Source organism: Pygocentrus nattereri, chromosome 1 (genome assembly GCF_015220715.1).
Source record: "Pygocentrus nattereri isolate fPygNat1 chromosome 1, fPygNat1.pri, whole genome shotgun sequence".
NCBI classification, from domain to species: domain Eukaryota; kingdom Metazoa; phylum Chordata; class Actinopteri; order Characiformes; family Serrasalmidae; genus Pygocentrus; species Pygocentrus nattereri.
The window spans coordinates 3203854-3229275 of NC_051211.1; the positions used below are offsets into that span (position 1 = coordinate 3203854).

Genomic DNA, 25422 nt, shown 5'->3' on the forward strand with positions numbered 1-25422 from the left:
AAAGTCACCCCCCTACAAAGGTGTGACAAAGGGCTGCTGTTTGCTGTTAAGTAGAGGAGCCCACAGGTGTGCCAGGTTGGCCTTAATCAGCCCAAGGACTTCTGGGAATTGGAGTTCCTTGAACTTGTCGCGCCTCGCTGCTGTCGCCCTCTGCTGGCGGCCGGCGGCGCAGGCTGAGCCCTTACACAGCTATTTTTCAGCATATTTTGTTTTGCCGTTTTGCTGCTCGTATCTATATGCTGCTTAAAAACTGGTCTTCTGCCAGAGGGGAAGCCTTTTTATCATTTTATAGAGCTGAAAGATTTAATGCTTTATATCATTTAGAATGTTAGAGTGTCGCTTTCAAATTGCAAGAGCTGCAGTTTTAATTATACATTCCAAAAATGGTATTTTGTCATGTAACATTATCTTAAATATAGTCAAACAATCTAATATTTCTCCTGTTGAGATTGCTGTGAGCTTAACTGAAGATGATTTAGCTTATTTCTTTTACTTAGTTTAAATAATATTTTTAAGTAAAGTAAAGTGGGGCAGTCGTGGGCTGGAGGTTAGGGAACCAGCCCTGTGACCGGAAGGTTGCCAGTTCGATCCCCAGCACCGACAGTCCATGACTGAGGTGTCCTTGAGCAAGACACCTAACCCCCAATTGCTCCCCAGGCACCGTGGATAGGGCTGCCCACCGCTCCGGGCAAGTGTGCTCACTGCCCCCTAGTGTATGTATGTATGTGTGTGTGTTCACTAGTGTGTATGTGGTGTTTCACTTCACGGATGGGTTAAATGCGGAGATGGAATTTTCCCGTTTGTGGGATAAAAAAAAAAAAAAAAGTATCACTTAAAACTGTCTCACTATGTTGGCAGATGGTTGTGCTTGTTGTAAGAAATGAGCTTGAAACCAGCTAAATTATCTACCAGTATAGAGAGATCACTTTAGTTAATAAAATGACTTAAAACAAAGAAAAATGTTAAAACATTACAATTAAATTACCATTAAAACAAGCTAAAAATTCTTATAATAAGTGCACAGCCACCTTAAAATGGGACATATTAGACATACTGACTACATTAAAGATCATTTCACTTGACGAGATGCCACTTTTGCAGTGTAGTCTAATTTATCAACAACGTTGCCTCTACAAGTTTAATCTAATCTAAACATTTAATCTCATAACATGGATCTTGGGCACAGTCAGACTAATCAGAACCAACTGAATATGCTGCATGACAACACAGACACAACCACACACCTAAAAATGATGGTTCTTCAAGGGTTCTTTATTCAAGAAAATGGTTCTATACAGAACCATGAAGAACACTTTTGCATGATTAAAGGATTTGTTGCATCGATAAAGGATTCTTTAGATCTCAGAGTGGCATAGATGGCTCTATATAGCACCAAAAAGGGTTCTTTTATTGCTATGATGGTGCTTTTTCAAAAAGGTTCTATATAGAACCTAATAAAACATGTTCTCCATCAGTCTGAAGAACCCTTTAATGATACAAAAATCCTTTAATCTTGCAAAGGGTTTTTTGAGTGTTCATGGTTTTATATAGAGCCATTCTCTTTACTAAAGAACCCTTAAGGAACCTTCTTTTTTAAGAGTGTAAGTGGGATTATGTTCAATGTTCAAGTCTCAAGCCACAAAAACGTGGATGTGTTGGTCTTCATGGCCTGAAAAAAGCAAGTTATAGAAAAGAATCATAATTTAAACTGCAATATTGATCAATATTGGTGTCTTAACTATGATTCACTCATTACAGCAAGGTGAACCCATCCGACTGTGTGGACATGGACTGTGACGCTAAGAAGAAGAGCCTGTTGAATGACCTGGATGGTAGTTTCCTGGGGGCAGTAGGGTCGGTGGTGCCCCAGTCTGAGTATGAGTGGAACGGGGACCCCCGACACGGGCTGGGAGATTACCGTATCCCCAAAGTCATGCTCACCTACCTCAACGGCAGCCGTATTCCTGTGAACCAAATAGCGCCAAACAAAGGTGTGTATAAGTTTTTCCCTTTTAACGATCCAGATAACATGAAGTCCAGTGAACCTTTCTGCCAGCTGTATCTAGAATCTCAGCTTCAGCCAGGCAAAAGACATACAGGACATGGACCATTCTACCAAATTAGTTCAAACAGCGCTCACAAATAAAAAAAATTATTTAAAAAAAACAATCACGTATTTAAACAATAGATATCTACAAGGATTATTTTGCAAAACCTTTATTTACAACATAAAAGGCATTAACTGAGGTTGCAATAACCTAAACATATATGAAATAATCTTTTACAGGGTACATTCAGTTGGGAGGTTCTACATTTACGCTCCTAAACTCCTAAATATAAACTTCTGAAAATACAACTTATAACGTAACTTTTTAAAGGATCTTTTTCATTATTTTTCATTTTTATATTTATCATGAGTTTAATTTTTATATAAAAACTGTATTGAAAAATGCTGTCCTGCATTTTTGTCATTACTGAAAGACGGTATTTTAGAGCAGGAAGTGACGCTGTCCCTCATGACCACATGGCCAGCAGTTAGATCCCACTGTTTTGAAGTAAATGTGTCCTAAAAAATCAGTGAGGAATATTAAGAATCATCACTTCTGAAACAGATTTTCTGCAATTCATTTTTTGTGTATTTAATGAAAAATATAGCTGGGTTTGCTGGTCATGTACTGACTGCGTTTTTGACTTCTGCTCAAATTATGTTAAAATTGTCACTGAAACAGTCACTACTAAAACAGTTACTACTGAAACAGTTATTACTGAAACAGTCACTACTGAAACAGTCACTACAGAAACAGTCACTACAGAAACAGTCACTACTGAAACAGTTACTACTGAAACAGTCACTACTGTAACAGTCACTACAGAAACAGTCACTACAGAAACAGTCACTACTGAAACAGTCACTACTGAAACAGTCACTACAGAAACAGTCACTACTGAAACAGTTACTACTGAAACAGTCACTACTGAAACAGTCACTACTGAAACAGTCACTACAGAAACAGTCACTACTGAAACAGTCACTACAGAAACAGTTACTACTGAAACAGTCACTACTGAAACAGTTACTACTGAAACAGTCACTACTGAAAGTCACTACCGACACAGTCACTACCGAAACAGTCACTGCCGAAACAGTCACTGCCGAAACAGACACTACTGAAAGTCACTATTGAAAGTCACTACTCAAAATCACTAATGAAACAGTCACTACTGAAACAGTCACTACTGAAACAGTCACTACTGAAACAGTCACTACTGAAACAGTCACTACAGAAACAGTCACTGCCGAAACAGTCACTGCCGAAACAGACACTACAGAAACAGTCACTACATAAACAGACACTACTGAAACATCTGGTAAAGTTTGGGTAGTGTTATGAAATGGAATTTTGACTCATTTGTTTTAATGTAATAATCGTAATTAAAGCAGAGGGTCGCAAAAAGATTTTAGTCTAAAGTCCAAATAAATCAAAAGTCTGAAATGTGTTTTGAACTCTGAGGTCATTCTACACTGATCCATATATGGCGCTGCAGGTATAATCCGGGACTCCAGCTGTGTGTATATGAGCTCCTGGCAGGCCTACAAGTGCTCTGGGCTGAACTACAGGATGCTGGTGATCGAGAGTCTGGACTCGGACACTGAAACCAGGCGTCTGTCTCCTGTGGCTGTGCTGGGAGATGGCTATGTGGACCTGCTGAACGGTACGTCTGTCCCAACTCTAGATTGAACCTTTTGGTGTCTGTATTTGGGCCCCATATGCAGTCGTTTGTGCACCGCTGGTCAAATTACATGTGAAAGTCAAATCCTACAAATTGATTAAACAGTTACTGCTTACAATCAAACTTTAGCAAATTATATAATTCATAGAAATAAATAAAGACATAAATAAAACATAAGATGCAGCCTGTGCAAGAGTTATGGAAAAAAAAATGTTTTCTGTTTTATTTCTTCCAATAGATGAACTAACATAAATACATAAACAAATACATAAACAACTAAATTACTTTAATTAGATTTGTATTTTCACACAGAAGTCTTTTAAACATAATTTGGGCTGGGTTGACAGTATTCCAAACGTAGTTATTATTTCATTATTAATTAATTAAGTCATTATTTGTGTGTAGGATATTTCGATATTTTGATGTGTTTGCTGTTAGTCTGATAACTTTGACTCTGTTTGCACAGGCCCACAAGACCACGGCTGGTGTGCAGGCTACACGTGTCAAAAGAGAGTCTCTCTCTTCCACAGCATTGTGGCCACAAACAAGTCCTACGACATCTACTTCACCAGCACATCCCCACAGAGCCTGAGACTCATGATGCTGAATGCTAAACCCACTGATGTATGACAGATCACTACCAGCATTCTCTCCGTATTCTCTCGCTACGTGCCACTAACATCTGACCAATACGGAATTAAATACGATGTAAACAAAGTCCTTCAGATTGGTTTGGTGTGAAACACCAGTGAGTCAGAACTGCTCACAGTGGTGGTGATAGGAACCAGACGTCCAACAGAAAGTTCCTACATGAAGAGGTTATGAATTCACTGCCTGATCAGAGAGATATTGCTTTACAGTGGTTCTTACGCAAGTAAAAAAAAAGTTTTTTCTATTCAAAGCACAGAGTCACCTGCCTTATAATATTAGTCATAACATATTATCACTATTTTACTATTAATATTGCATATAAAAACTCAGACTTTGAGAAAAAAGTCATAATATTTGAGGAAAAAAGTTGTAGAATTACGACATTAAAGTGGCATTAATACCAATAAAGGTCACAATATTGTGGCCAAAGGCTTCGTGAAGTGAAGCAGCACCTCCTGGTGTTAAATGAGGGGCGTTGAGTTGGTGGAGCTGCACTTTCATACTGATTCCCCCATAAAGAAACACTCAGCCTCTCTGTCTCTCCTGCTCATCAGCACCAGCCTGGTATTAGTATAAGAACCGGCTGAAACGGCTGAGCAGGAAACTGTGTTTATCTAGAATAAAGAGCCGGACGGACTCGGAGGAAACCGTCTGTGCTGTTGACAGACGACTGTCGGGGGCTTCATCTCCCCCATTCAAAGAGGGCATGAAGTTTCACAGACAGTGAGGATGAAGATCAAAATGATCCACAGAGAGAGACGGGAGTGAGAGGAGCTCCGGCGCCAGTGCAGCAACCAAGACCCCAACGCAGTATGGAAGCCCCCCCTATAGTTAACCCCCCTAGAGTTAGCCCCCTACAGTTAGACCCCCTACAGCTATCCCCCATTAGTTAACCCACTTTATCCTCCAAATATTACTTTATTGTCAAAATATTACGACTTTATTCTCTAAATATTACAACTTTATTCTCAAAGTCCACTATTTTTTTTTATTATTAAGAGTGGCTCTGAAACAGCGTCATAGGGTTCTCTGCTGGTTCTGGGTAGTAAATAAAATGGCTATAGCTGTGTTGTAGTCATGGCGACCCCTGGTTCCTATCACTCCCACTGTAAAGTTGGCTGCGTCTGTAAATGAATCACTTCACACTGAACTCTGAACTGCTTTGTTTACTAATCAGCCACTGAATGATGCCGAATTTCTTTAGAAAGGTGTAATTGGCCTTTAGGGCTAATGAGGCTGGAGGTTTGGAGTTATTTGGAGTTGGAGTTATTCAGCCACTGGTCTCTTTTTGCTCCTTTTTCAGACGGTTCAAGTCGCGGTGTTTTACTCAAATCCTCAGCGGCTGGACGTCTACGTGAACAATCGCCTGGTCGCACCGAACAACGCGCAGTGGAATAGTGCCAAAACAGACTACACCCTGCTGAAGCCTGACTACGCCGGTACAGTACAGCTCAACATAGACCTGATAAACGGAGCAGTTCAGTCAGGCAATCAGAACAGTGAACAGGAGAGAGCAGCCTTTAATCAGCATTATCGAGCGAATTACTTCAAAACTAGTCATTCGGCACCGTGTTTCAGTGCCAGTCAGTCTGGTCAGCTATGGTGAATCATGCTTGCCACAAAGTCTAGAATTCTAACTGTCTGTATTACATGTCATAGGGTGTTATTAACATCTGTGTAATAAACAGCAGCAGCATCTGTAAACATCCGTCAGATTGCCACACTGCTTGGAGCCAAAACCAGATTTTTGAACAGATGTTTGAAAGTTTATAGGTTACAAAAAAACAGAAATTACTGTTTATTGGCTGAATTTAAGACACTGGAAACATCAAATGTGGCCTGTGTAAAAGTTTTGGTAGATTCTCAATTTTCTAATATGTTAAACTCAGCAAGCGCATAGAAATAGTTTCATTTCATATGTAAAGTACTGTGCGGAGGTTTTAGGGCATCTAAGCAAATGTTTAACCAGTTGACCTCAGCAGTGAGTTTATCACAATATACATTAGAATAAAGTCGTATTCATAATTCAAATAAACAGAAAAACAACAAACAGTAACAAGAATTTCTCGGGTCCATATTTTTCCTGGACACCTTCACAGCCGCCACAGAGACTCGTTAATATCATCAATTATATCATGAGCTCAATTTACTGAGCACTGATTGGTCAAACCAGGAGCTGCTTTTTAACTACATATAATACTGGACTTCCTCGAGGAGAGACTCGGAGATGGGTAAACAAACACACAAAAACACCGACATAGGGGCAGTCGTGGGCTGGAGGTTAGGGAACTGGCCCTGTGACCGGAAGATTGCTGGTTCAATCCCCAGGGCCGACAGTCCATAACTAAGGTGTCCTTGAGCAAGACACCTAACTGCCATGCATAGGGCTGCCCACCGCTCCAGGCAAGTGTGCCCACTGCCCCCTAGTGTGTGTGTATGTGGTGTTTCACTTCACGGATGGGTTAAATGTGGAGGTGGAATTTCCCCGTTTGTGGGATTAAAAAAGTATCACTTACTTACTTATCCAGAAAAATATATATATAAAATCATTATTAATTAATATTCTATAAATGTTGTTTATTCAGCAAATAAACACAAACTACACAAATAAATAGATTTTGAAAATGTGTCTTGGGTGCCTGAGACTTTCACACAGTGCTGTAGTGTCATTTCATTTGTACGTTAGAAATTATTTAGATTTAGAAATCAACAAAACATCATTATACCAGGCGTTTTCAAACTTTTGCTGAGCTCTGTTTTGATTGGCTGTCCGGTATTGTGCTTCGTTCAAAAAGCATTCCAGACTGAAACTCCCTTTCTTACCGAGCGTAAAGGGAGGGGCTAAACGGCTGCAGGCTAAATAGGAGGATGTATATGTGGTGAGTTGGTTTTGAAGACGTCATAAAAATGCTGAACAGATTCAGCCTAGTTTCCATGTGCAGGCTGTATGGACTGGGAAAATAATTCTATGAAACTTCACTTGCTTATATTTAATGTAAATGTTGTTCATTTCATGATATGTGCTCTTTACAGAGGAGGAAATGGATAAAATATTAAGTCGAATAATCTTTTTATAAAAATGTACCTCAGAAAAAGGACCTATGGTGATTTTGAGTGATATTGAGATATTTGGAATGACAGTATGCTAATTAGTTTCAACAAGCCCCTACACACTTATATTAACATGTCAGATCATATAAAATTCCAGCTGGAATAAAGTATAAAAGATGCGGCTCAATGTTTCTCTCTGCCAATCTTCGTCCTGCAGGTCAGTACGTCCCGAGTCAGAGCTCCGCTCTCGGCTCCAACTATTTCGATGCTGATTACAAAATGCTGCACGTCCTGCTGCGAGGCTCCAGCCCTGTCGAGATCCGCACGTCTCCGGTTCTCTTCGTCGCCTTGAACCTCCCGTTCATGACCGAGGAGGAGTTCTTCGGGGACAAGCTGGTCACCAACCTGGCTGCCTTCCTGAAGGTTCCCCCCAACATGATCCGCATCACCAACATCATCCGGGAGGGCTCAGCGCGGCGGAGGCGCTCCACTGGGCTGACCGTTCAGGTGGAGATCAAGCAGCCTCCAGTGAACGAGACGTCCAGCAACAGCACCAGTGAGCAGCCGCTGACCACTAACAGCAGACATTACACCTTCAATTAACCTGCTCCTCTTTTCTTAGGCAACACCTAATGCATGGGAACAAGATCCTAATGCATCGCCACGCCTTATTAGTGCGTGGGAATGAGATCCTAATGCATGGCCACGACTTAGTAAGCTGCAATCTCATTCCCACACCTTACTAAGTCGTGGCCACGCATTATTTTTATTTCTACAGGATGTCACCAGCTGGGCTCCGTACCTTTTAAAACTTTTCGTGAGGAAAACTACCTGGAGTGGTTTTGTTGGCACAACGCAGCTGCAGCTGGGTGTAAAAGCTTGAACACCCAGCAGTGTAAAAAATGGCTCGTCAGCTGGTCAGCCCAAAACATGACTTCATATAGGAACAATCAACTGAACCAGTTTTATTCATTCACTGAAAGAATCGTTCATTCCAAGTATTTATTTAGAATGCATAGAACTAGTTCATTTATTTGTTACCACGTGAAGTTTTTAAGTTGATCTGACATTTTTTACACTGTTCAAAATCAAATCACGTTTATTTTCACATTACGTTTACACAGGTGCAAGGTGAGTGAAAGGTGCATAGCTCCTCTGTAGGATTTAAATATATATATATATATATATATATATATATAGTGGCTCAGCTGGCTCGACCAGGGCAAATCCCTGAAAAAACAATCCACTATGGCTTACTCAGCATCGGATCGCAGAGTCCCATCTCCTCTCTCTCTCTGGTGTGGGAAGAAGTTATAGAGTTACAGTACAATTTCAGTTTAATTGAACTGAATCATATTGGATCAGGCCGGAATCAAATGGTATGAAGTGAATCATATTGGATCAGGCCCGAATCAAATGGTATGAAGTGAATCATATTGGATCAGGCCCGAATCAAATGGTATGAAGTGAATCATATAGGATCAGGCCGGAATCAAATGGTATGAAGTGAATCATATTGGATCAGGCCCGAATCAAATGGTATGAAGTGAATCATATTGGATCAGGCCAGAATCAAATGGTATGAAGTGAATCATATTGGATCAGGCCCGAATCAAATGGAATTGAATTAAAGTCATTTCACAGTTTGTTTGTTTTTTAATGTGGCACTGCTAGTTCTTTTTTATATGTTTCACCTTATCAGACCTCGCATCCCTCCCTCAAAGCTCTGAGTGCTGCTGAGTGCTGATAAGGGGATGAAATGAGTGGGCTTTGGCTTTATTCTTGAGATAGCTGAAGTCAGTTTTACGGTTTTTACAAACATTAATAACTAGATCTAAACAGCCTTTCATTTAATATAAATAACTGCATACCAACAAATAAAACTGATGCTCATTTGTTCAACCGTTCTGAAAAAAAGGCATCCCCAAACTTTTAACAGGCTTTTTTTTTTATTTCATAAATGTTTTGTGAGTAAGTGATACAAACGTTGATGTAAATGCCATAATATAGAAAAATAAATCAGATAATTAGGAAAAAATGCTTCATAAATAGCTTTTTATGTCTTTAAGTATTATCAATTTTATTTTTATAATTATACTGTTGAAATAAAAACATTGATTCCATAGCTATCATTATCTCTTCATTATTACGTCATTAACTCTGATCCTGTGTGTTTACCTCTGTCTGTGTCTCTTGAAGGTGAGCAGCAGTTTGCAGTGCTGAAGAACATCGCTGACAGTCTGGGTCAGGCTGCAGTCTCCGGCAATCTGAGTCAGTCCATCGGCTTCAACGTGTCATCAATGGGCGTTGTTCCCCCATCTCCTCCCCCCAGTGACCCGTCCTGGAGCCAGGTCAGTTCAATGCACCCTCATATTAGCAATCACAATCCAACTGAAATAGCGGATCATAGAGTCTCTGACTGTTTGACTGTTCCACAAAACTGAATGATCTCCGAAATCGCACTGAAAGAGCCGTGAGTGCAGCGACACCTGACGTGGTCAATCCAGTCTGGGATGAATTTGACTACGGCGTTGATGTTATCTGTATAGCTGGAGGAGGTTCATATTAAGCACTTGTAAAATTACCTAATTAACTTTATGCTCATTTAAACCATTTATAGTTCACTGCACTGTTCTGTAATGATTTACACTTGAAATGAATCATTTTGAAATTGGATGAATCTTTTTGAACCACCCTTTATATCTAGTATAATAATACTATATAGATACCTAATAATGACATTTATTTGGATTGTAATGTCTGCTTTAATGTAACACATGGCTCAGTTAGTCTGGTTCAGTTCAGTCTCTGCTCAAACAGGAGTTCTAGATGTGGTGGGGTTAACCGGAACTGACTGAGGGGTTAGTTTTAACCGCTGATAAAAAGTCTGATAATTCAAAGAAAACAGAAAATATTCACTGTAGTTCTGTTTTTTTTTAAAAAAGACTAGCTTTACAATCTAAATCCATAATAAACATATAAATCAGAATAAATATGATTAGTCAGAAGAGGCTGGCAAAATGTTTTTGGACCAAAATGTAGAAAAGAAATAATCAGCACAATATATATTATTTATATATTGTCTACACACACTGCTCAAAAAAATAAAGGGAACACTCAAATAACTCATCCTAGATCTGAATGAATGAAATATTCTCATTGAATACTTTGTTCTGTACAAAGTTGAATGTGCTGACAACAAAATCACACAAACATCATCAATGCAAATCAAATTTATTCACCAATGGAGGCCTGGATTTGGAGTCACACACAGAATTAAAGTGGAAAAACACACGACAGGCTGATCAACTTTGATGTGATGTCCTTAAAACAAGTCAAAATGAGGCTCAGTATTGTGTGTGGCCTCCATGTGCCTGTATGACCTCCCTACAACGCCTGGGCAGCTCCTGATGAGGTGATGGATGGTCTCCTGAGGGATCTCCTCCCAGACCTGGACTAAAGCATCCGCCAACTCCTGGACAGTCTGTGGTGCAATGTGACGTTGGTGGATGGAGCAAGACATGATGTCCCAGATGTGCTCAATCGGATTCAGGTCTGGGGAACGGGCGGGCCGGTCCATAGCTTCAATGTCTTCATCTTGCAGGAACTGCTGACACACTCCAGCCACATGAGGTCTAGCATTGTCCTGCATTAGGAGGAACCCAGGGCCAACCGCACCAGCATATGGTCTCACAAGGGGTCTGAGGATCTCATCTCGGTACCTAATGGCAGTCAGGCTACCTCTGGCGAGCACATGGACGGCTGTGCGGCCCTCCAAAGAAGCCACCCCACACCATTACTGACCCACTGCCAAACCGGTCATGCTGAAGGATGTTGCAGGCAGCAGATCGCTCTCCACGGCATCTCCAGACTCTGTCACGTCTGTCACATGTGCTCAGTGTGAACCTGCTTTCATCTGTGAAGATCACAGGGTGCCAGTGGTGAATTTGCCAATCCTGGTGTTCTCTGGCAAATGCCAAGCGTCCTGCACGGTGCTGGGCTGTGAGCACAACCCCCATCTGTGGACGTCGGGCCCTCAAACCATCCTCATGGAGTCGGTTTCTAACCGTTTGTGCAGGCACATGCACATTTGTGGCCTGCTGGAGGTCATTCTGCAGGGCTCTGGCAGTGCTCCTCCTGTTCCTCCTTGCTCAAAGGCGGAGGTAGCGGTCCTGCTGCTGGGTTGTTGCCCTCCTACAGCCTCCTCCACGTCTCCTGGTGTACTGGCCTGTCTCCTGGTAGCGCCTCCAGCCTCTGGACACTACGCTGACAGACACAGCAGACCTTCTTGCCACAGCTCGCATTGATGTGCCATCCTGGATGAGCTGCACTACCTGAGCCACTTGTGTGGGTTGTAGAGTCCGTCTCCTGCTACCACGAGTGTGAAAGCACCACCAACATTCAAAAGTGACCAAAACATCAGCCAGAAAGCAGAAAGGTACTGAGAAGTGGTCTGTGGTCCCACCTGCAGGACCACTCCTTTACTGAGTGTGTCTTGCTAATTGCCAGTAATTTCCACCTGTTGTCTGTTCCATTTGCACAACAGCTGTGAAATTGATTGTCAGTGTTGCTTCCTAAGTGGACAGTTTGATTTCACAGAAGTTTGATTTACTTGGAGTTATATTGTGTTGTTTAAGTGTTCCCTTTATTTTTTTGAGCAGTGTATTTTATTTACTTGATACCTAAAGCATTTTTCTGATTGATGTGTACACAAAAACTAAAAAAGACAGCTGTATTTATATGGGGGTACAGAGTCTCATTACTCCTTACTGCAATGGCCTGTCCAGGGTCCCATGACAGGGTCCCACTTTATAACAAAAGTGCGTTATGAATCCAATGTATTATTATTATTATTATTATTATTATTATTAATAATAAAAATGGAGATACCCGTTTTTTTCCGGCAGCACCAATAATGTACTTATTATCCTATACACCTTTAATAAAAGGATTATTAGTGCTTTTTAAACATTATTAATATCGTTTAACAATATCGTGATAACACCGTAATAACTTTGGTCACTGATATTCTGAGCTGGATTATCGCTTCATTCTCTGGTTTCTGAGGGAGAACAAGGAGACCCTTCCTAACAATAGGAAATTTACCATCATTGTAAATTTTCTCACTAATGCTGTCCCATATCAAGAGATCCAGGATGAACAAACATACACGGTGTACAGGTGCAAGTGGAAATGACTGTTTTCTTCCAGTGCAGTCACTCATTACGCTACTGTGAACTCACGCCAAACCTAATTAAGCCACTCAGCCTGGTAGTACGTACAGTTGTGATAGACTCTGTCTCTGTGGGTCAGGTGGCCAGTCAGGAGGTGACGCGTCAGGACCCACCGGTGCAGACGGTGAAGAGCGTGTCGTCTCTGATCGTGGTGCAGCAGCCGGTAGCTGGGTTCCAGCCTGGACCTCTAAGTGTACAGCCGTGCATCATGGCAGTGGACCAGGAGGTGAGCTTCTCAACAGCACTCGAACGAGAAGAAGTCAAGCATTTGTTTAATTTGGGTTATTTTAATGTGTGGATTTTTACAGCAGCAAGAAGAAGCAGAAAAAACTACACAAACAGATGTGTGCTGGTCATACGATAAATGATTGGACCATCTTTGCCCTCCGCAGTCAAATCAAAGTCGAGCAGAAAATACAAACGTTTCTTTGGTTAGTTGTAGGTGGTTATATGCTGTACCTACACTAGTGATGGCCTCTACTGTAAAACAGCTCATAAAGAGATAATGAATATAGCAGGAACATGTAAGGCTGGGCACCTTGCCACTGTCGCCCTCTATTGGAACCGTTTGTATTTTCTGCTTGATTTTGATTTGACTGCTGAGATGACCAGCAGAGGGCCACAGCAACAAGGTGCCATAGGTTCAGGGAACTCCAATTCCCAAAAGCCCTCGGGCTGATTAGACCCAACCTGGCACACTTTTGGACTCTACCTAAGGCTGTGTCAAACAGCAGCCCTTTGTCACACCTTTGTACAGGGGTGACTGGTACGGTACATAGCCCAGATTGGTATTTAAACAAAAAGGGCAGGAAAGAGAAAACAAAGGAAAAAGAAAGAAGGCTGGAAAAAACAAAAGAGAGAAACTGCCCCAAAACTACGTAAAAAACCAAAAGTTTAGCCTTTGTTTGAGCACGCTGCGTCCCCTTTGTTTGCCTTTTTTCCACCTTTTTATGTCCCATTTGTTGAGGCGTTTTTCCCATTTTGCCAATCAGTACACCGGCACTTCGAGCCTGGCTCTGGGTCACCTGGACTCCAATGTGCACAATCACCAAATTCAATCTCCATCGCGTCAGTAAGTTTCTCGTGGGTTTTCCCCTCTGCACTTGGGTCAGCCTCCCTGCCATCACTTAACAGAGCATTTTTCAAAATATGCACCGAAGAGGGCTTTAGTACTGAAGCTGAGGGCCAGAGGTTTGTAGCATGTGGAGGTCTGTAAAAATTCTGTATAAATCTCACATTGACTTCTGCTGGCCTTTGTGTCCAGGGGGCCTGCGTATCAGTGGGGGTGACAACTCTAACAATTACGGCTGTGCTCAAAGACTCTAGTGGGAACCCAGTAGACGGCCTGTACGGAAACACCACCATCCTCTTCTCAACCTGCTGGGCCAATTACACCAACCTGGCCATCTCTATCCCTGGTGAGTGACCTCAGAATCAGCCCTATGAGGACTTCACCAATTTTACCTAACTTGTATGATTCAGTGATTAAGATATAAGCAAAGGCACTCAGAGTGGTTTGGTGTGAAGTGGTTGATTGTAGAGACCCGGGTTTCTTTACAGTGGGGGTCATAGGAACCAGGCTATGACTACAACACAAATATAGACATATTATTCACTGTCCAAAACCACCACACGTGTCCTCTGAATTTTTATACGTACTGATTAATTGATCCCACAACTGGGGAAATTCCACCTCCGCATTTAACCCATCCGTGAGCCCACATACACACTAGTGAACACACACACACACTAGGGGGCAGTGAGCACACTTGCCCAGAGCGGTGGGCAGCCCTATCCATGGCGCCCGGGGAGCAGTTGGGGGTTAGGTGTCTTGCTCAAGGACACCTCAGTCATGGACTGTCGGCTTTGGGGATCGAACCGGCGACCTTCCGGTCACAGGGCCAGATCCCTAACCTCCAGCTCACAACTGCCCCCAACTGCCCCCTAGTGTTGTTGATGGTAAAATATGGCAAATTGAAAAGTCAGTTTTCTTTGGGGTCTTCTTTGCTCTGCTTATTTTTCTGCTATGAATGTATTTTTAAGAACAAATTTCTGGTCTCATTGCAGAAATATCATGCAACACTGTCTCAGACTTCATAACCATTTCATGTAACAGCTTTCCGTGAGGGAGCTTTTAGAGGCATTGAACTCCTCAGATGTCAAACATTACGCTAAACGTTCTAAACGTCCCCTTTAATACTAATCAGTTGATATTGTTTTCTAGAGGTCTCATCTTTCTGCATTGGTAATAAGCAGAAACTACAGTCCCTTTTGTAGGTGCTGTCTTCACTGTCAAATGTTTTCCTCTTTTCCACAGGGAAGAATCTGACACTGGCGTTCACTCTGAACGACTGGAACGCTCAGTCCAGGTCCTTCACTGTCCTGGCCGTGACACCTACAGCAAGTCCTACAAGTAAGTCTGCTTCTCCAAAATTACAGTAATATACCTACAAATTCTGTCTTCTCCCTCCAACACTCTCCACCTCATCTGCTGTACTACAACCTCACCCAGTGCTTTACTCACAACAGCTTGACCAGTTCGTGTGTAACTTCTGTAATAAATAGTTCCAGTTTTAAAATCTGTTTCAGAGTAAAAGTTGCGTCCAAGGTAAAATGCTCAATATACCATATACCTATGACCACATCGGTTAAATTCTGTGTTATTATTATGTGGCAGGTTATTCAAAGTCATTGTGCTACATTGTTGTTGTTTACTGTGATTATTATTAATAATGCTGATTAAATTCAATATCACAAGAGATTATTATATCGGATTATTTTTAAGTTAGTGTTAATAAAGTTAATGAGCCCATGCTTCCTGAGTGCTGCTGCTTTCTTACAAGCCTTCTGATTTCACTCTTCAACTTTCTTCCTTTAGAATTACTCCAAAGGGAATCGTCTACAATGCCGTAAACATTAACTGCTTATTCAGCTTTTTAAAGCTGGATTTTAAAGTGCACAGCCAATTGTGTACAAGAAAGCAATAAGCCACAAGAAGCGGTGCCTCACAGTGATTTTATCACGGGTGAGGAGTGTTGTTAGGCACAAGTTAGCAGTAAACCTCCCTCCCCTTATCACTGATGAAATGACTAAAATTAAAAAGTGGCATGTTGCTTTTAAAAGACAATGGACAACGGAAAATGTGATGCGGCACATATTTTTAAAAAGATTTATTAGTAGTAATAATCAAGATAAACAGCTATTCTGCTAAGACATGTAAGTTCAGCGGTATGTTTCCAAGTGAGCATTCAGGCCCCCTCATTGTGTACTGCAGTCATCTTATGAACCGTTCGGTTCTTTGTTATCATTACCGCACTATTCAATGCAGAAAACCTTCACTTGGTAGTTTTGCCCACTGCCATAGCAATGCTGCTGTCCTTTGGCACCTGTATGCGATTTCTGGTCTTAGCAGTGTTGGACGTCCCTTTTCTCTGCGCTTGGGCTGAATGCAAAGTGCGCTAAGTAGGAATTAAAATTCTGGCTCCTGCACCCAAACGGTACATAGTACAGCTAACAAACAGATGGGATTCAACCACATGTGCACAGTTCCATACTGTGTGCCAATGTTGTGATATACCAGTACAGACAATACAGGGTGATACACAAATTTCAAAATGATTCGGTTCGCTTATAAATCACTACAGAACAGTGCAGTGTGTACAGGGTGATTCAAAAAGATTCATCCAATTTCAAAATGATTCATTTCAAGTGTAAATCATTACAGAACAGTGCAGTGAACTATAAACGGTTTAAATGAGCATAAAGTTAATTATGTAATTGTACAAGGTCTCAGTCTGAACCTCCTCCAGCTGTCGGGCGTCGGGCGTCGCTGCTCTCACGGCTCTTTCAGTGAGATTTCGGAGATCATCCAGTGTTGCTGGGAGTGGCACATCAACAGAATCCTTAACGTACCCCCACAAAACAGTCACGTGGTGTGAGATCTGGTGATGCTGGTGACCTTTTTTCTTGGAACTGTTGGTACCAGCGACGAGCGCTCTTAGCTGTGGGGGGTTCACTGCCAGACTGACAGTCAGAAACTCTATGACCCCCCTCTTTCAATTGGTATGTGATTGGTTCCTCGATGCCTCATGGTTGTAAAAGTATGGCGCTTTGAACTCGGATGAATCTTTTTGAATCACCCTGTATAACCTGTATATGGTGGGCCAACACTGATTATTATTATGTGTGTATTATCATGTTGTATACATTGTATCATGCCTAACTTCCTAACATAATGATGGTAAAATCACTAACACGCCCCCTCGTTCTTGTATCCTGTGGATGTCCCCTCTGTCACATCATCTAATGTTCTACCACTTCTTCCCTCATCACAGACACCACTCAGAGCACATCCACAGTGGGGTCCACCACCGACAGTGAATTCCCCAGCATCTTCGACTCCAGTCCTCACTACGCAATGGGGACTGTGTACATGCTGATCCTGCTGAGTGTCTTGCATCTACTGTACTGTGCAGTGTAGAACAGGTGGAGCTGTATGTACAGCCTGATCAGCCTCAATAGATTTCTCCTTCATCTCTAAAAGATGATATATTTCTAATTTCAGTAACTGATATGATACTGATATGTACGTTATGTGGTTCTGAGAGTTTTGTGGAGGTTTATATATCTTTCTTATTATTCTCTAGTTGCATAAAATGTCTTTTTTGGTGGCTAAATAACGTTGGTCTGTACTTTTGATCTACCTCCTGACAGGATATGATGAATACTGACTGTGCTCTCCAGAATTAATGGCACCCTTGGAAAAGAATGAGGTTTTTTATTGTCTTTGCTGTAGAAAAGCTTTTATAATCACGACACAGTTATTGGTAGTTATTAGCAGTCGGTACTTTCTGCACCTTGACTTTGCCAAGCACTCAATATTACTGCAATATTGCCATATTTGCACAGGAGAGTGAAATAACAGAAAATGATGCATGGAAAAGTTTGCAGACACCTGCTGATCCAGCGTTTCTTCTAAAATGAGGGGTGTTAATAGTGAGTTTGTCCCTCTTTCCTGAAGTAACAGCCTCTGCTCTCCTGGGAAGGCTTTGGGACGGGAAGGCCTGTAATAATGCACTGTGGCCTGAATTGTGGGTAAATTTACAACATATGAATGGAAGTACGAGGTAATAATATTTTGTCGTTAGAATCAACCAGAATGTTTTTTTTTCCTGACTAGATTAGATTCCTCTCATAATTTCAGTCTAAGATCAAACTGATGAGCAAAAAGTCCTCATTTTTCACTCAAGTTCATTAAGGGTGCCAGTAATTCTGGAGTTACTACATATAATGTGAGAAGTTTACCATAATATCTGCATTCTACAGTACTGTGCGCAGGTTTTAGGCATCTAAAGTGAGTTTATCACAATATACATTAGAATAAAGTCGTATTCATAATTCAAATAAACAGAAAAACAATAAAAAGGAACAAGAATTTCTCGGGTCCTTTTTCCGTGACACCTTCACAGCCGCCACAGAGACTCGTTAATATCATCGATTACATCATGAGCTCAATTTACTGAGCACTGATTGGTCAAACCAGGAGCTGCTTTTTAACTACATATAATACTGGACTTCCTCGAGGAGAGGCTTGGAGATGGGTAAACAAACACACTCACATCCAGAAAATCACTATTTATTATATATATATTATTATTAATTAATATTCTATACATTTTGTTTAGTCAAATATTTACACTTCTCAGCAAATAAACACAAACTACACAAATACATACATTTTGAAAAACGTGTCTTGGATGCCTCAGACTTTCACACAGTACTGTACATATCCTGAATCTAATCAAAGCAAATTTCACATTTCACTTTACTTTAAATGACACTTTACATAGATTCTGTGATTTTCGGAGATTTTTATGTTGTGCAAAATTATCAATAAAATTAAATAGCAAAAGAAACATGAGTGTCTTCATCTACGTGTGTTCATGTTATCAAACAACATACAACTAGACGTGGAGTCTGAATATTCATGTCCTTTGACGAACGTTCAGTGTTTTTCTCCATTGTGTTTTTTTCTCTTAGATCTCGACCCGTGATGTTTGTGTGGGTTTGTGTATTAAATCAATCATAATTCATTTCCACATGAGCATGTTCCAGCCTCTCTTTATCGTCAGCGCTACCCACTGCGTCATGTAAGAAAGTTCTGGTACCCATCGTTACAATGTTGCTGATTTTTTGGGCAAAATCTTCCAAAATAAACCCAGAAGGAAAACAATGAATATGAACCAGAACCAGACGTCCGCCTCTGAAACCTCCCACTCGGAAAATGACCACATGAATTGGTTATGATTCCAATCGTTGTGATTCCAATGGTTATGAAGCCTCTCGTAGGTTCTCTGGTGGTTCTGGATGGTAAATAAAGTGTCTATATCTGTGTTGTAGTCATGGCGACGCCCGGTTCCCATCACCACCACTGTAAAGACGTCTGAACCGTTTCACACCAAACCCACTCAGAATGACTGTTTACACCTCAACCACTTAATTATGCAGAGGTTCTGAACAGTCAGTGGAACTGCTCTTTAACTCCTTACTAAGCCAGGTGTTACCACACACTTCTACAACTCCACTAGTTTGCTCTGAAGTACCTGCAATTAACGAATAATAAGCCTTAGTATGTAATAAGCCTGGAATGTTAGGGGGTTAAACTGGTCATATGAGCTCACCAGGTATAAAAGGTCCGTTTAGGTTTGAGTTTTTCTTCTCTGCTGACTTTGCTCAGTGCATTTCTGTCTGCTGACCACTAGAGGTCGTGAGAAACCACAGATTTCAGATCTTACTCTGTCGCTTCTTACTAATCAGAGTTCCAGATGTTCCTCATGAATCACTGTTGCATTGAAACTCATCTCACACTGAGAAACAGGACGGATCTACTGCAATGTAAAACTCTTTAAATGAGAGCTCTGAGTCTCAGAGGCAGGTTGTGAGGTGAGCAGAGGGAGGATGGAGCAGTCCAGGTCAGGTCAGCCTGATGATGTAAGAGGACTCTCACAGGTCCAGCTCCACACTGCAGGCTGAGTGGGAGTATTTAAGGGGAGGAGGGGGGTTAGGACCTCCTCAGCTAAGCTCTCCTCAGCTCTCCAGGTCTCCTAAGAGCTCAGCTCTCCCTCCTCAAACTTCTCGCTCCTGTTAAACTTACTCCTTTCCCCACTATGCATGCGGCTAGCCTGTCCATGGCTTTTGCTTTTCTCCTGAGCTGTGCCCACTCTGTGTCCGTGGATCCAAAAGGCTCTCCAGCAGCCCAGCTTCTCCTGCCGGCTGGTCCCAAAGGCAGGAACCGTGTCAGGGAAGGGCTTCCAGCTCCAGCCTCAGCCCGGAGGAAGCGCTGGCACTCGGTGGAACCTCACGACTACATGCTGTCCATCTACAAGACCTTCTCAGCTGCGGAGAAGCTGGGGCTCAATGCGAGCTTCTTCCGCTCCTCCAAGGCCGCCAACACCATCACCAGCTTTGTGGATCAGGGTCAAGGTGAGTGACATCAGAATAATTACCTGCTTGATCACTTTTTTGGAAGAGAATTAATATGAAAATGTATTAAAAATATATGGGCAATATAAATGTGTTTTAACTGTGTGATACATATAAATTTAGCAGTGCCATTATTTAATATATGCATCAATATATTGAAATATGCACATACGTAGAGGATATATATATATAATAGTGTAGGTTTTTGAATGTATACATATGCAACAAACATACAGAGAAATGTAACACCATCCTGACACATTTTAAACATATGGAAATATATCATCGCTGTTGGGACGAAACCTCACATCTCCACCTTTGTCATTTTCCATATTTTTTATGGAATCTGAAATCAACGCCTGCTCTTTATATTGTGCCAACATTTCATGATGAACAGAACGACAGAAATGCTCCAAAATGACTTGGAAACATTAAACATAAAACATTTCTCCATTGACTTCCATTAAAAGTTCAGCAGTTTTTCCCTCTTCCTGGAAAGTCAACTTTCTGGAGATGTGAGGTTTTGTGGTTGTGGGGTCTTATAATCCACACCTTCATGCGAAGCTTAAAATCCCTCTTATACTTTTCAAAACCATCTAGAATATATATTCACTGGGGTGGAACCCTCAGGGCTCCATCTCAGTGCCTTCAGTCAGGGATCATAACTGAACCATAATCCACTGAGATGATCTGTTCTAAGCTGGACTGACTCCACACACCCCGCCTCGCCTCCAGGCTTTTACTCTACTGCTCTGCTTTAAAACATTCGGTTATGAAAAGGAACAAATACCAACTTTTCACCTGGAGAACCTGATTTAAGCTTCACAATCAGACCTTAGAACCACTGTAGAACCTTTGAGGGAACATCTACACTGTTTTTACCTTGATGAGTGAAAAATGTACCTTCATTTCTAGGAGTGTATATATCATCACTGTCCAAAGAAAACAATAATTTCCAAAGTAGTAAATTTAGGAGGAGAAGGCAAAAACAATATTACCCTTCGATGTAAGTTAATGTAAAGAGATTTAGAGCATTTCTATTGGTCCATTCATCATGAAAGCTGGTGTGTTAAAAGGATGTAGAATATATATATATATATATATATATATATATATATATATATATATATATATATATATATATATATATATATATGTCAGTTTTTGACATAACTTGAAAAAACCCATAGTCCTACATATTGTGTGTCAATTCCATGATGATTGGTCCAAAAGAAATGACCTAAAATGACTTATAAAGACGGCTTACATTAAAAGTGGAGTAAGTTTTTACCTTCTCCTGTAAAGTTATAGTTTTGGAGACACGAGGTTTTGATCTGACAACAGCGATATATATATATATATATATATATATATATATATATATATATATATATATATATAAACATATAAAACATATCTCCAAAATACTAACCTTACAGAAGGAGGTCAAAATGTTCTTAACATATAACACAAATTAATATAAAAAATAAAAGCTATTTTATACTTTAAAAGATATTTAAGTTCAACTTAAAGCACGGCTGCTGCGTCCAAATTGGACATTGACAATATAGAATACATACATACACATTTTTACATTTAGGCACTCACAACACATCACATGTCCTGAAGAGCCACTTTACTGGACAGAGAAAAATACCTTCGTAACTTTGAATCAAAGTTGACAAGATTTTTTCTAATTCATCTTGGAGCATTTCTGTTGGTCCGTCCATCATAGCGTTTTATCACGTTCTAAAAGGCGCCCGACCGTGTTTCCTCACAGAGTGAGTGCTTTGTTTTCCGAAAGTGGTGAAATATGGATCACATATGGGACTTATTATTACATGTAGGTACTTAAATATATAGAGTATATGTGTGTATATTGTATGCAGTGTTTGGATGCCCTGGCTAAACTACAGGCTTTGTTGATTTATTTATGTAAATTAATTGTAAGTTAACACAGCCTCCACAGAGAACACACTTCTGCACATCTCAACACAGAAATACTGTTTATTTACTGAGTTTCATGGAAATTGTGGCCTGTGGAAAAGTTACGGCACATTTTACGTTTTTTTGTTTCATTATTTTCCAGCATGTAAAATTCCAATTAATAGAAACTGTGCAGAAAAGTGTCAAATTCCCTGTAGAGGAACTTTTCACTTAGAAAGTCAACAAAACATGTCATTTGAACATGTTGCGTCACACTCTATATGGAATAATAACATATATACAGCATCTCTGTTTATCTGATTAAATCCGATTAGAATAATGGGTCATTCTCGTAACACCAAATCACACTACGTCTACATTTAATCCTCACGCTCACAATATGGGATCCAGTCAATGTTCCAACCAACAGTTCCATTTTTCTCATTAGTACTTAGTCTCTAATTCTCTGTGTGGGGTTTCATGTGTGTTGGTTCAGCTCACTGAGTCACTTTGGAGCTTCAGGTTTTTACTTTAGACCAAAAAGGTCCAAAACAGAGAAGAACAGAATCGAACAAGCTACACGTTTTGTTCTGAATGGACTAAAAAGTTCCGCTGCAGACCTACGATATATTTACTGAAGCTCCTTGTGCTCTTTTTTCCTTCTGCCCGAGTCAAGGTTCTTATCTTTAGTGTGGTTTGAAGCCATTTCAGCCACCTCTAATACTTCTTATCAGATGTATTTGTGAGGAGACTTGCTTTAGTCAGGTACTTACTGACGAGTATATAAATGTAAGTCGGCCTGCACACTTAAAAATAATGGTTCTTCAAGGGTTCTTCAATAAAGAAAATGATTCTGTGTAGAACCACGTGCAATCAAAGAACCCTGCCCATGGTTTATGGGCTCTTTGCATCGTGAAAGGGTTCTTCAAACTGATGGAGAATGTGCTGTAGATCCTTCTATATAGAACCTTTTTGAAAAAGCACCAAAATGGTTGTTGCCATGTGAAGCTTGTTCCTTTTCCTTTTTTTTTGTTACAATCTACGATGCAAAGAACCCTTTACTCATGCAAAGGGTGCTTTGGGTGTTCATTTTTCTATATAGAACCATTTTCTTTATTAAAGAACCCTTGAAGAACCATCAATTTTAAGTGTGCATATGAATTTAATTACTAGTTGCCGTCAAGCTTAAACCAACCAGTGCTTCAGACTGAATGAAGTCTACCTAAAAAAGTAAAACCGCTGCATTCATGAGCCTAAATCTCCACTTTTTCCCTCAGATGACCCCTCGACCTCTCCGCTGTGGAAACAGAAGTACTTGTTTGATGTCTCGACCCTCTCCGATAAAGCAGAGCTGCTGGGCGCCGAGCTGAGAATCTACACAAAAGTCTCTGGAAGCTTCCAGGCATCTGGAACTGGAGCTGTGGAGGTTCAGCTCCTGTCCTGCCAGTCCCACAAACTGCTGGACTCCAGAACTTTGGATCTGGAGAACTCTCACAAACCACGATGGGAGGTTCTAGACGTGTGGGACATTTTTGCTGAGCGTCACCGCCACTCACAGGGGAAGTACTTCTGCCTGGAGCTCAAGGCCACCCTCGACAACCCTGAGAGGGACGTGGACCTGCAGCATCTCGGCTTTCACCGACACGCTCGCCCGCAGCAGAAGAAAGCCATCCTGGTGGTGTTCACCAGGTCAAAGAAGAGGCAGAGCCTTTTCTATGAGAAACGGGAGAAGATTAAGCTGTGGGGGCCTGAGCGGGGCGGAAAGGTGAAAGCTCCTCGCTCGAAACCTCGGCGGAAGCGGAGGAACGCGCAGAAGAACCGTCATGGCAAGAGGCACGGCAGGAAATCCAAGTCCAGGTGCAGCAAGAAGCCCCTGCATGTGAATTTCAGGGAGCTGGGCTGGGACGACTGGATCATCGCCCCCTTGGATTACGAGGCGTACCACTGCGAGGGCATCTGCGACTTTCCCCTTAGATCGCACCTGGAGCCCACCAACCACGCCATCATCCAGACTCTGATGAACTCCATGAACCCCAGCAACATGCCACCCAGCTGCTGCGTGCCGTCCAAGCTCAGCCCCATCAGCATCCTGTATATAGATGCAGGGAATAACGTGGTGTACAAGCAGTATGAGGACATGGTGGTGGAGTCGTGCGGATGCAGGTGACCGGTGGTCTTTCTGACTCTTGGACGCTCTTCTGTAACACTTTACTTTAGGTACATTATATTGCCCTTGTTATGCACATATTAAGGCTTAGCAAGCCAGTTAGCTCTAAATAAAGCCCCTTAAAATCTCAGGCTTATTACATACTAAGCCTTATTATTCAGTAACTAAAGGGACTTCTGTGCAAACTGGCTGAGCTGTTCTTAGGTTGTAGACGGGTTTAATAAAGCTTTGGCCCTGACCATTTAAAGAGTCAACATTTCCATCTATGATGGTGTTACTGAGAAACATCAGCGATTAAGAATTATTCATTTTTCAGCGTCTGGAAAAAAGGAAAAACATATATAACAAATTTAAGTTACACTGATTTCTCAGTGCTTACTGTGCCTTTATCACAGCTTCCTTTCATTTCCCATATAATCCCGTGATGATGAGGCCTGGACTCTGGGGTGGTCAGTCCATCGCTCAGCTTCTTTGTTTGATGTGTCCATCTCCTTTTCTCAGTGAGTTTCTTCTTGATCAGCTACACGTCCTTTCAGACCCACAGCGCTGAGTCGTCTTCTCACAGGGGAAGGATGGATGTGGCTCGTTTCAGATCTGGGTTCACGAAAACTTTCTTAGAAAACACTTTCAGAAAAAACTTGGGAAGGTTTTAAAGTCAAACACTAAGAAGTTCATTAGAATGTTCTCAAATGCAGCTCTCGAGAAAAAAAAAGCTTCAGAAGCCAAGAGCACAAAGGTGAGATCAGGTCTGCGCTTTAAGAAGACGCCATGAATCTGATGGAGACTTTTTCGTAGAACCTTTCTCAAGACCACGTTTCAGAACAAACTTGATTCTCGGGTTGGTTCAGCTCTTGAGCTGCTTCACTGTCACTTTGGAGCTCCAGATTTTTACTTTAGACCAAAAAAGGTCCAAAACAGAGAACAAACACATTTCAGAACAAACCTAAGATATTGGAGAATGAGGCCCAATGTTTTCAAGATTACCACTTGTTCTTAAAATTCTTCCTAAAAAAAGGAGTTAAGAAAAAATCTTCCGATGTTCTCAGCCCTCTATTGCATGGACTATTACTTGCACATGATAAAAAAGCTTTAATGTGTTTTTGTTATTTGAGTTTGCTTAAATAATGGATATATTTGAAAAAAATATATCTTTTGGTATTTGGTAAATTGTTGCCATGT

At 41.2% G+C, this 25422-nt stretch overlaps 2 protein-coding genes across 2 annotated transcripts in view; both read left to right on the forward strand.

The window, feature by feature from the left end:
* The window catches only part of LOC108410901 (fibrocystin-L-like), a 91099-nt gene extending 73072 nt beyond the window's left edge, over positions 1–18027 (forward strand). The window contains exons 69-78 of the mRNA XM_037542682.1: positions 1759–1991; positions 3547–3714; positions 4199–4356; positions 5687–5822; positions 7652–7990; positions 9634–9785; positions 12748–12894; positions 13933–14086; positions 14986–15081; positions 17003–18027. Of these exons, the coding sequence (XP_037398579.1) occupies positions 1759–1991; positions 3547–3714; positions 4199–4356; positions 5687–5822; positions 7652–7990; positions 9634–9785; positions 12748–12894; positions 13933–14086; positions 14986–15081; positions 17003–17148 (1729 nt within the window). The 3' untranslated portion in view covers positions 17149–18027. The remainder of the gene's footprint in view (positions 1–1758; positions 1992–3546; positions 3715–4198; positions 4357–5686; positions 5823–7651; positions 7991–9633; positions 9786–12747; positions 12895–13932; positions 14087–14985; positions 15082–17002) is intronic.
* Positions 18028–19834: 1807 nt separating this feature from the next.
* Positions 19835–24243, forward strand: gdf6b (growth differentiation factor 6b). The gene is made up of 2 exons (XM_017682206.1): positions 19835–20150; positions 23354–24243. Exons 1-2 carry the CDS (start codon positions 19835–19837, stop codon positions 24241–24243), a joined length of 1206 nt encoding a protein of 401 aa, XP_017537695.1.
* Positions 24244–25422: the final 1179 nt, after the last annotated feature.